The 13,065-nt window shown below is 33.3% G+C and overlaps 1 protein-coding gene and 1 long non-coding RNA gene across 2 annotated transcripts; both read left to right on the top strand.

The window, feature by feature from the left end:
- The first annotated feature begins 655 nt into the window (after positions 1-655).
- On the top strand, positions 656-5,610 carry LOC140958123 (L-ascorbate oxidase-like). Its single transcript, XM_073415519.1, has 5 exons — positions 656-1,026; positions 2,557-2,649; positions 3,223-3,435; positions 3,695-3,889; positions 4,500-5,610. Exons 1-5 carry the CDS (start codon positions 760-762, stop codon positions 5,457-5,459), a joined length of 1,728 nt encoding a protein of 575 aa, XP_073271620.1. The 5' UTR covers positions 656-759; the 3' UTR covers positions 5,460-5,610.
- Positions 5,611-11,035: 5,425 nt separating this feature from the next.
- LOC140957586 (uncharacterized) lies at positions 11,036-12,623 on the top strand. Its single transcript, XR_012171652.1, has 2 exons — positions 11,036-11,435; positions 12,500-12,623. It is a non-coding gene; the product is annotated as an uncharacterized lncRNA (long non-coding RNA).
- Positions 12,624-13,065: the final 442 nt, after the last annotated feature.

The raw sequence follows: 13,065 nt of genomic DNA, 5'->3' as shown, positions 1-13,065 counted from the left end.
ACACACACACACACACACACACACACTTATACACGAAGAATGAGCGGCACTCACAATAATTAAACGCGAGTTTTCTATCTAAATGGATTGCCCATTCACCTAAAAATAAAATAAAATAAAATAAAAACTCAAAAGTTATATTTTAAAATTTCTATAATAATTTTATATATAAGTATTGTGTATATATATTTATATGATTTTCAATGTTCAACCTTTCAATAATCTTGCTTCCACTTTATCTCTCTCTTTTGTTTTTTACTGTTTTTCTTTTAAGCCAACTTCTTCATGTCCATCTGCTACCCACTTTCTGTCGACACCCAAAAAGGCAAAAGTAAAAATTAAATATCAACTTTCTATAATTAAATGAATTTATTTTTTTTTTAAGAAAAATTTACAAAAACATGACATGATGCTTTCAACCATTGGAAAACATGAGATGAAGGATTCGAACGTCAGATCTCTGGTAACTGTATACCTTTGTCTTCCTTAAAATTAAGAAATTATTTTTGATTACAAGTTGGATGGATCACTGAATTAATTTATCTTTGATAAATAAAGAATTTCATTGAATAAATAAAGAAACAGTTCTTCTAAGTGTACCATATATAAAATACACGTAAAACCCCTATATTTTACATCGAATACTATCATATATAAGATGAATTAATGGTTACTAATGTTAAATAATATTTATTTGTACGCTTGTATATATCACTCTACCACTCCCGGCCCCCTCAACCAAAAAAGTGGGATTTTCGTATGGAATTTTTAGTTCTTTTTTCCTGTTTCGTGATATCAATTTCAATCCTTGCATCCCCATCTTTGGGTGGCAAGTCCAGGCATTTCCGTTGGGAGGTCGAGTATATGCATTGGTCTCCGGATGGCCTCGAAGGTGTGGTTATGGGGATCAACGGGCAGTTCCCGGGGCCGACCATTCGGGCGCGGGCCGGGGATACCATTCATGTGGAGCTCACTAACAAGCTTCCAACTGAAGGAGTAGTCATCCACTGGCATGGAATCAAACAGGCCAGTTTCTTAGCACTGATCTCTCTCACCCTTTTTTTTCCCTTCGTTTTTTGGACCTAAATTTAATTATTTCGTTTTAAAGGGGCTAGGAATACAAAATTTCATAAGAATTTACGAAATTTATTTCAAGTTTTTTTAGAATTTTTTGTTTTTGGAAACTGTCGGTGTTTAGTCTAAATTTGCCTTGTATTTCGCGTGATGGGGTCATGTAATTGGGGTTTTTTTTAAAAATATTACAAATTAATTAAAATATTGTAAAAATATGGCAAATTTGGAAAAATTGTAAAAGTATTACAATCCGGGACTTACTGTCCCGGATTCAGATTTATTTTTTTTTTATTTTTTAAAAAAAAAAAAGAAAAAGAAAGTTTGAATCCACGGATTCTAAAAATCCGTGTCCATTCCGTGTCTTCGGAATTAAATTGTTTTATTTTATTTTTTAAAAAAGGGAGATCGGCGACGGTTTGTGCAAAACCGTCGCTATCAGCGACGGTTTAATCAAAAACCGTCGCTGTTTGCGACTGTTTAAACAAAAACCGTCGCTAATAGAATCCGCAACAGACTGTCACGGATTCTGGGAATCCGTGTCCACTCCGTGTGTTTTCTTCCTTTAAATAACGTTGCGGTATTCTTTCCATCATCGTCGAGTGTTTTCTTCCTTTAAATAGAATTGCGGTATTCTTTCCATCATCGCCGAAAATAATTGTTCCTCATATTCATTCTCGCATCTTATTTCTTTCATCCGATTTATATGCGCAAAATCCATTTTTTCTACTTCGATCATATATTAATATTATTTGTTGATTTTATCATCAATTTCATTTGAAGAGATACGAAGAAGTAATGTTTCAGATATTAGCATCGTCTGTTGATATTATTACAAGTGATGCGAGAATGAATATGAGGAACAATTATTTTCGGCGATGATGGAAAGAATACCGGAATTCTATTTAAAGGAAGAAAACACTCGACGATGATGGAAAGAATACCGCAATGTTATTTAAAGGAAGAAAACACACGGAGTGGACACGGATTCCAAGAATCCGTGACAGTCTGTTGCGAATTCTATTAGCGACGGTTTTTGTTTAAACTGTCGCAAACAGCGACGGTTTGTGATTAAACCGTCGCTGATAGCGACGGTTTTGCACAAACCGTCGCCGATCTCCCTTTTTTTAAAAATAAAAATAAAACAATTTAAATCCGAAGACACGAAATGGACACGGATTTTTAGAATCCGTGCCAGACCTTTTTCTTTTTTTTAAAAAAAAAAATAAAAAAAAATAAATCTGAATCCGGGACAGTAAGTCCCGGATTGTAATACTTTTACAACTTTTCCAAATTTGCCATATTTTTACAATATTTTAATTAATTTGTAATATTTTAAAAAAAAAACCCATGTAATTGCTATGCATATAAAGAATTTATTTTGAATCCTCCAAAATTTTCGTGATTTTCCCTTTTTATTTAAGAAATTCACACACAAACATAAATATATATCTCATTTGTTAAGTTCTTGATTTGAAATATCAGCTTGGAACACCGTGGGCGGATGGCACTGCATCGATCTCGCAGTGTGCCATTAATCCCGGAGAGAAATTTGTGTACAGATTCAAGGTTGACAAGGTAATTTCCATGCACTCGAATCAACTCTCATTAAAATTTACTTATTCGAAACCAGAGATAATAAATTTGATGATCAATTCCAACACAAGTTATACATTTTTAGCTCGTTTCGCTAGCGTTGGATATATATCTATAAATTACAATTAGGTCTCGACATGAAATCTCATTTCAAATTTGATATTTTGACATCTATAAATCATTAAAAGATTTCCAACCTAGCTAGAATAGATATTTATAAGCCCCACCGGGTCCCGAAGTCATTAAATCAGTGTTCACACTCCACATTTCATTTATCGGGACATACACAATAAAGGGAGTGAGAGCAACATGATACGGAATAATATCCATCGTACACACTTATTTGAGATAAGATGACACTCACCTATTGATACGTATTAAAATTGTACGTCATCTCATTGATGCTCACATAAGTGTGCATGATAATTGTGTGGTATATCAAAACTCAAAGTTAAAATATATGCGCGCATGATAAGTGTGCAGTATATCAAAACTCGTAGTTAAAATATATGTATTACATCATGATAACTATATATGTTATTTTATATAATATAGGCGGGCACATACTTTTACCATGGGCACTATGGAATGCAGAGATCAGCAGGGTTGTATGGTTCTTTGATAGTGAATTTGAGGGAAGGAGATAAAGAACCATTTGAATATGATGACGAATTCAACATATTACTAAGTGATTGGTGGCATAAGGGATCCCATGAACAAGAGCTTGATCTCTCCTCCAATCCCTTCCGTTGGATTGGTGAACCTCAGGTACTACGTGTTCGTATAGTTGATTTTTTTTGTTGTTGATTTTTTTTTAAAAAAAAATTTAATTAATTAGTATAAAAATTTTCGAAATTTAGGATTACCCTTTGTGCATAAACGTGTATGTTCAAATCTCTTAATATTTTTATTCGTCAATTATTTATTTAATTGACAATTTTTGTATTTTTTTTTAATTGAGAATGTTATGCTGTTGCAAGGACGTATACATAAAGCTTCATAATTTTATTTTAATTAAATATATCAGACCTTGCTAATCAATGGGAGAGGACAGTACAATTGCTCCCTGGCAGCGCAACGTAGCCATAGCCCAACGAGCCAATGCAAGTTAAGGGGCAACGAGCAGCACGCACCGCGACTCCTCCGTGCCCACCCTCACAAAACTTACAGGCTCAGGATAGCCAGCTCCACCACGTTGGCTTCACTCAACTTAGCGATCGGGGTAATAAATTTACTGTTTCAAGCATTTTTTGAATTTGAATTAATTTAAATTCTCAGTCATTCTAAGATCATAACATGGTACATGCATTTTCGTGGGAGTTGATTAGAAATTCAATGCGAAATATGTGATGGAATATATTCCTAGATTTTATGAAATATGTAGTAGATTCGAAGCATAAAAAGCAAGAGCTAATTGTCCAACGCAAGTTGTCATTCTTGCGCATGCTTAAAAGAATTGGAGCAATGATTTTGTTTAATTCGTCATGCTGATGTCTATATTCACGAAATATGTAGATTTGATATATATTTATCATGAAAAATAAAATTTTTAACATAAAAATTAATATTTTTCATTAGTATGGTCCGATTAGAGATCTTTCACACATAATTATCATACGGTCTCACAACAATTTTTGTTATTTTTTAAATAGTCTAAAATCTTAAAATACATTATTTTTCACAAATTATCCTAATTCAAATTTTAAATAAACTATTTAATTCTTTTATATTTCGATTATTTAAAAAATGAGTTTAGTTTATTCTTTAATTTTATAGTTAATAATATGATTTATTAAATTTTCTAATAAAATGGTGTATGGATGGATACATAGAATCACAAAATGATGGTGGTTGAGGCCGACGGAAACTACGTCCACCCATTCTCCGTCGACAACATCGACGTATACTCTGGCGAGAGCTACTCAGTCCTCTTCACCACCGACAAGGACCCTTCCAACAACTACTGGATCTCAGTTTCTGTACGAGGAAGGGAACCCAAAACTCCTCCTGGACTAACTATACTAAACTACCGGCCAACTCCCGCTTCGAAGTTGCCGATATCCCCACCTCCAGTCGCCCCAGCTTGGAACGATTTCAAATACAGTGTGACTCTCAGCAAACAAGTATTCGCCTTAAAGGGCACACCTAAGCCACCGGAAAGACCTGACAGGCGAATCTTGCTGCTAAATACGCAGAATTTCATCGACGGGTACACGAAATGGGCTATCAACAACGTCTCATTAGTCCTGCCTGCCACACCTTATCTGGGTTCCATCCGATACGGTCTGACCAAGGCATTCGAGCAAAAATCACCCCCGGATGATTTCGGGCGCGAGTACGAGATCATGAAGCCGGCAGAAAACCAGAATTCGACCTATGGGAACGGAGTGTACACGCTGAGATTCAACACAACAGTGGATGTTATACTTCAGAACGCGAACGCGTTAAAGGCTAATGTCAGCGAGATACACCCGTGGCATCTCCACGGTCATGATTTCTGGGTCCTTGGGTACGGGGAAGGTAAGTTCACAGAAAAAGATGAGGAGAAGTTCAACCTGGAGAATCCGCCGTTGAAGAACACCGCCGTGATTTTTCCTTATGGGTGGACTGCGCTAAGATTTATGGCGGATAACCCGGGGGTATGGGCATTCCATTGTCACATTGAGCCGCATTTGCATATGGGAATGGGAGTTGTCTTTGCAGAAGGTGTTCGTCGGATCGAGAAGATTCCTAACGAGGCTCTGGGCTGTGGTTTGACAGGGAAATTGTTGATGAAGAATGGTGGCACTTGAAGTTAACTAATTCGTTGTTTTACACAATTTGGAGAATCCGATTTCTAGTCGAACAGAGGAAGGAGGAAGGTATTTAGATGATTTTTTACATGATTAAATAAATTGATAATTGGGTACGAAGATGAAAACAGATATTAAAAAATCTCACACCAGAATACCGGATTAAATTATTATTTATATGTATGATTTTTTGGATATGTTATTAATTATAGATTATATCTCTTGTGAGACGGTCTCATTTATTTTTATCTGTGAGAAGGGTCAACTCTATCGATATTCACAATAAAAAGTAATACTCTTAGCATAAAAAGTAATATTTTTCANTTATTTTATTTTAAAATTTAATTTAATTTCTATTGTTCTCAATAATTTAGCAATATTCATAGCATATTCGAAATAATTCAAATATAAGAAAAATACAGTTATATGTTGTAATAGAATATTTGGATAAAGTATGAACATACAATCTTTCGATGAGTATGAAGATAAGCATAAAATCGAATATATGACGGAATGAGGATGAGGATGAAGACGAAGATTCCCATTTTCATCGAACCCGATTCATTATCATCTCTGATTGCTGTGATTTTTGGCTAAATCTGGATGTATTCTGGGCCAACATAATTACGAAACTTGGGCTACTAAATTTTATTAAGATATAATTTCAAGGTAATCGGACAGTGGCATATTTTTGTTTCGATTTCGAGAAAATTTTTATATCAGGTCGAGGATGATATTTTTTGAAGAAAAAAATTTGTAGGAAAAATTTATGTTGTAAGCATGCTATGTCATCTATTGAGATATCTAGTTCTGTAGTTATATATGATATTTTAAAATTGACAAAAACTTGTCTGAGACGGTCTCACATGTCGTATTTTGTGATACAAATTTCTTATTAGGGTCATCCATGAAAAAATATTACTTTTATGCTAATAGAGTTACTTTTTATTGTGAATATCGGTAGGGTTGATTCGTCTCATAGATAAAGATTTGTGAGACCGTCTCACAAGAGACGTACTCTTTAAAATTTGATTATGTTTAATAGTGGGTTTTATTAGGAAATATATCATGATAATATAAGTGTGTGTAAAAAAATTATTTTGATATACAAACTATTAATAAATTGACGAACTGGTACATAAACTCTGTTATAAATGGCTCAATTGAATATGATTCGATTAAAAAGTAAAATTTAGACTTAAACTAAAATGCTTTTAAATACAATTACACTTATTAAATTCGATTACATACACAATTTTATTTTCATAATTATTTATTTGTAATAAAATAAAATTATATTTATGGGAAATACATGTCATACTCTTTATATTAAACTATAAGTATTAATTAATGTAAATTGTTGGTGGTTAGTCAGTTTTGACTAGTTGACTATGATTAACTTGACCTATGACTAACGGGCTTTTATAGAGTTGATTTTGACCCGTAGACTTTGATCGGGTTGAATTTTGACGAGATGGTTTCTAAAAATTGGACTCTGCATCATTGTAACGAGCTATTTACATTTATCAAATCGATGATATCTGATCATAGATCATGATTATGATGAAATCACGATCTTGGAATATTTGATGGATTATGTTTGGAGCATCCTAGTCAAACAATAAATAATACGTGTCCTAGTTGGTAAAATCGTATATTTAGAATTATAGTTGAGATTATAGAAATCCATGTAAATTTATTATTAAATCTAGAATTTAGACTAAATAATACATCAAGATTTGACAACTACTCTGTCTTCTCACTAGACTATTCATCCACCCCATATTCTCTCCTCATAGAATTCGGCTGACCATCAAAGGTCATTGCTGTTGAGTCACCACCACGCTGCCGTCCTTGTCTTCTCTTATTTTCTTAATGCAAACTTGAAGATGAATTTGAAAATCAACCGTGGATTTAATTTTGGCAATTAAAGAAAGGCGTTTCAAGTTATAGTTAGTAGGAAAATAACAAGAGTTTATCCAATGAAATACCTATTAATGTAATCAGGTCTAACTTGCTTTCTCGTGGATTGTCCAATCTTACCTTACATAAGTATATTCGAGCATGTATATGTCTTAAACTTGGTTTCCAACTTTTCATGATTATAAAAAGAAATTGGAAAATTCTAATGGAATCCGATTTAACATATGCACATTCGTCCTAAGAGTACTTGAAAAGTTTGGAGTACTAACCATATTCTACATCATGTACATCCTAAGTGTATCTACCATATTACTTCTCACTCGTATCTCATCTCACGACATTATTTTTCTACTTCTACTCTATATGTTTTTATCAAACATCTAACACTTCATACTTATTATGAAGCATGTAGAAATATACATGTTGTGAATAATCATAAATAAATATAATAATCTGGAAAAAAGAAATCTATAAGTATGATATCTAATATGTTTGAATCATTCTTAACACCTTTCTACGATACACTGATCTACTTATCATTAATGTAGTCCAACCAAGTGTCAAAGCCAATAAAAATTCAGATATCGCATTACAGAAGAATGCTATTTCATTACATATTTCTTAATACAAGTATTTTTTAGAATATGCAATGTAAAATAAGGAATATACTTCCATATATGAATGCGAAAAATATCATTAAACAAAGTATCACTTCTAAAATATAAGATTTATACAATAAAATAAATGATAAATCTGAAAAATTAAAGAATATCTATCTAATACTAGTCTTGAACCTGAAATCAAATTTTTAAAGAAATTTTGAATTAAAATTATTTTCAACAACAAAGTAAGACCACAATGCAAAACTATTTTGCAAGTCCTAACGACCTCCACATGTGAGAGCATCTAGTTTACTGAATAAATGATGCAATACTCACTTCCTAATGACGTCCTTGAGTCTTACAATCCTTGCACAATATTAGTAATATGGACTTTAGAATCAGAATCAATCCACCAAATGTTGTAATTAATATTAGCTATATTTCTCTCCTCCATAATAGTCCACCATCTTCTTAGACACATATGATCGTAAATTCATTTATTAACCATTTAAACTTATATATGTTTTAGAAGATCGCAAACGGGTCACAACGTTGAGCGAGAATATTCAAAATATTGTGAACTGAAAATATTTAAGATATCTCAACCTTAATAGTCTTAAGCCAAGCCTATATATCCCTCATGTGCATGACATGATCACGCACTCCTCGAACATTGGTGAGCTTTATCAATGAAAATTATATAGTTAAGATTTTTATGATTGCATGGACAATATCATACTGTTCGATCGAACCTCAGATCCCAACAAAAAAAATCGTGTTCTTTATGAAACTATTTGAGAGACAATTAGATTGCTCTCACTTTCAATAAAGATGGATATATGAATTGATGGTTTCAATAATAACATGTGGTTTTTAATTCGCTGAGGTTCATACAACTTAATGATATAATTATTGAATTATATACATTCTTAATCCATGGAGGTAAATTAAGAAAATAATTCAATATCATCTTATAATTAATTATATTTAGCATAATAGAATTTCTTGTGGGATAAAATTCACTATTCAAACATAATTAATCTCAATTATATATGTTATGACCAAATGTGATCCAAATACTTTATGTAAAATTTTAATTCTCTTCAATTAACTAAAACCATAAAAATCAATATAATTTTCCATATATTGATTTGTGGCTAATTTTTAATTTTGAAAATTATGTGAATTGGATCAATATAATTTTTCAAAATTTCTGCCCAATTTAAAAATCTTAATCGTATGAAAACGGAGGCAAAAACCGCTCTGGTAGGTAAAAATATAACATAATATTGACCTAAATTTGATCTATATACGCATAAACATACAACGTAAAGATTGATATGCAAAAAAATAAATAAGAGCAAATTCTAAATATAGCCATTAATATTGAATTTGAGATAAAAATGACGAGATCTCATGAACAATGAAAACAATGATCTTATAAACCTTTTATCCAATTTATTAGATATTGTATTACTGAATTAATTGCATTGATTTAGTAACTATGTATGCCAATTCGTGACGCCCTAGAAAGGGCGGCCCGTGTCATCCTTGGACTGGGACAGAAAGGGAGGACCAAAGCAAGACCAGTCCAAAGTTTGTCCTAGGAAGCCAAGAAGAGATAGGGTGGAAGCCAGTCAAGGTAAAGAAAGAGTCATCTGTTTAAATAATCCCTGACATGCAGCAACTCGATAAACATATTAGACAACTATAGACTAATACAAGTTAGGAATCATATTTCTTGGTCGACAAGACATGATTGAACGATTCTGCCTGGATGGAAAAAGTGTCTGGTCAGGCAGAGAAGCCCTTGACATCCCAGGCACTTGCAACACTTTGGAGTCTTCCTTGACAAGGCAAGGCAAGGCAGGGTACCTGAGAAAATTAAGTTAAGTGATCGTTGATCTTGTCCACCAATAATCGAGAGGTATGTTCCCCTCTACGTTTCTAAGCCATTCGACCCAAGCTCACCTTATCCGATCACCAGCAGGGACCGTCCAAGTCAGTTTTTTCCTACTCATACCGACCGTGAGGAGATTGGTGGGTCACCATACCTCGTAATAATTAACATGACAAATCAACGCTCACGACAAGACCATGAACAATATAGGTCGTCGTGCCTATTGTCAGGAACATTGTCCAAGAGTTGCAATCGAAGTCATATTCTCCCATATAAATACCCAGGTTTGCTATTCATTTGAGACGAGAGATATTGCGTTGTACTGTATTCAATAAATAATCTCTCTACTTAGTGTGTCATGTACTGACTCGAGCGTCAGAGTGTCCACCATATCGAAATTTTCTTGTCGAGTGTTTGCGGATCATTTTACCTGAGCTCATCCTACCCAGTCCAGAATACTCACAGTACATGCCAAGTCACCTGAGCTTATTCTACCCGATCAAGAGTACTCACCGTGCAGGCCATACCACACGAGCTTATCTCAACATGTCAAAAATCTTCAGAGGGAAAGTATATATCTATGTCTGATAGATTTCCTACCTAGCTCACCCAATTGATATGAACATCGTCACCGCTATTTATAGATGTTCTTTAAAAATCACAGAGAGACTTAAGATTTGACAAATCTTGATGATATATATGTGATATGAGTCAATCAAATATCAAGATACTTATTATCTTAATTCATATATTATTTTTGATTATTTCATCTTAAATATGAGACTGTCTCATATTTAATTTAATTAAGTATTTTGATCATAATTAAATTATTTTATGAACTTAAATAAAATAATCTTACAGAAATGGATTTGCAATTTCCTAACTCTCTTAAATGACGGCCCACCCCAACCTGCCAAATTACGTAAAATTAAATAAGTCCGTCGAACCACCTAACTCACCACCTGGAAAGATGGACTGGTTAGACCATTTACCATTTACCATTTACCATTTACCGATGCTTTACAAGCCCCTTTTCACGTTTCTACCAAGAGTTCCATGCCAAATTTTTAGATACGGAAATGCGATTTTAGTTTTGGGAACATCTGCTTTACTTCCTTCCACTGTCGATCAGAACCAAAGTCGTTGATTACTATTTGTGGACCCGGTTTACCCAACAGCGCATATAAATCTCCTGCTGACCTCTCTACGCTTGCCGTTTTCTGTATAAGAAAAAAAAATCCCAATTTCTATCGATTCGCTCCCACTTTAGTTTCTGTATCCACTTCCGATTCTTGCTTTCGTGCGCCGTACTCCAGAAGACATTAATTGAGAAGAAATTCTCCGTCGATTGTTCGTTATGTGTTTGTCTTTTATGATAATCTGTCGTTTGATGGTCTCCCATTTGATTTGATGACACGTGGAAGGTCAGGGAGAAGAAATGGAGCTGAAGAACAATTTTTTACCGGAATTTCAAGTCCAGCAGCCGAAATTAACTTGCTTGATATCGAGCAACAAACGCAATTCTACCCCTGTTCTCGGAATGTTTGCAAGGTATTTTTTTTTATAATTATTATTTTATATATCATTGTAATGTGCTTATGGTGTAAATTTATTCGCGTATTAACGTATACATGTCAATAATTGATGTGTATTTGATTCTCCACACTAAGCTAACTGTTGTATTTATCAGTGTTTTTTAGACTTATTTTTTCCATTTTACATACTGCGATGGAATTTGAAATGTGTATTAACTTTGAAAATGGAAAGGGTGAACAATTTGACAGAAATTAGTTTTATTTGAGCTGTTGCTTTGGAGAACATGCAAGAAAGTGAAGCATATACAGCAGAAGGATTGTTTTGCTATATATGGATAAATTCAGACTTCATAACATGGTAAAACAGCCACAGACCCTTGTCCTTTATTCATATGTCCTTGGATTTCGAAAAACATGGAAGAAATTTTGTAGCCGTTGGTTTCATGGGCTATTTCATTTGCAGGAAGTTTTAAATGCTTTTATTGTAAAAATGTTAGGAAGATTTCCTGAGTTGTGATGAGCTACTTAAATGCTCGTGCGCTGGTCTTTGAAATATTTAGTAACTCAAAATCATCCTCGCTAGTCTCATGGATTTGAATATGTGGGTAAGAAACCTTCAAAAGAACCTTTTTGAGATTATGAGAAGGAATATAACTTTCTGTGATTGATGATATAAGCAATGATTTGTGATCATTTGCTTAAAAGCATTTAACTATTATGATTGGAGTGTGGTAAAACATTTCAAAACCTTTGTTTGGAATATTCTGCAGATGAATGTTTATTGTTCCATGAGAAGATGTTGGGAGTAGAGTGTACTTGCTTCATCGTCCATTTCATTTTTGCCAGTCTCCTGTTCTATGCCAGCAGTATGTAACTGATAATCAAAGTGATCCATTGCATGGAATAATTAAACTGTTCGGGCTTTCCTTTTGTCAATTTACATTCAAATCATATCTGCCAGAATGTTACCAGGAAAACAGTTATCAAAGTTGTTTTCTTTCTGTCTTTATCAGACCTTACGGCTTTCTTAATGAACAATTATTCAGTTACTTATGCTTTGCACCTTACTTAACCGTATAGAGAGACATTTCCCGCTCAATATTATAGATGGAAACATCTTGAAGTTCACTGCAACAATGACCAAAATATCCAGAACTTGGGTTTATCGAAGAATGAAACATCAAAGCTAGCTAAACTCTCCTTTAACCGTCTTCAACTTACTGACCAAGAGTGTACTGGCCTTCAAAGGCGAAACTTTGGTCGTTTTGTTGCTCGTGGAGCTATCCTGGATGAAGAATATTGGGTTGGTTTTTCTTTCTTTTCCACTTTTTATAATATATGTATGAACCACCCAACCAAAATCATCATTTGGTTTTTTAGTTTGTGTTTGTATNAAAAGTAATACTCTTAGCATAAAAAGTAATATTTTTCATTGATGACTCAAATAAAAGATCCGTCTCATAAATACGACCTGCGAGACCGTCTCACACAAATTTTTGCCAAAATTATAATATGTTTTGTTGAATGATATTAGTTGAATGAAAAAAATATTATTATAAAATTGATGTTAATTTTTAGAATAATGATATAATAACTTGTTTTTAATATTTTTTATTTATTCTATAATATTTATTATTTTATTTTAA

This window comes from Primulina huaijiensis, chromosome 14, assembly GCF_012295235.1.
Source record: "Primulina huaijiensis isolate GDHJ02 chromosome 14, ASM1229523v2, whole genome shotgun sequence".
NCBI classification, from domain to species: domain Eukaryota; kingdom Viridiplantae; phylum Streptophyta; class Magnoliopsida; order Lamiales; family Gesneriaceae; genus Primulina; species Primulina huaijiensis.
The sequence above is the reverse complement of the archived record's forward strand: the minus strand, read 5'-3'. Positions and strand labels throughout refer to the sequence as shown.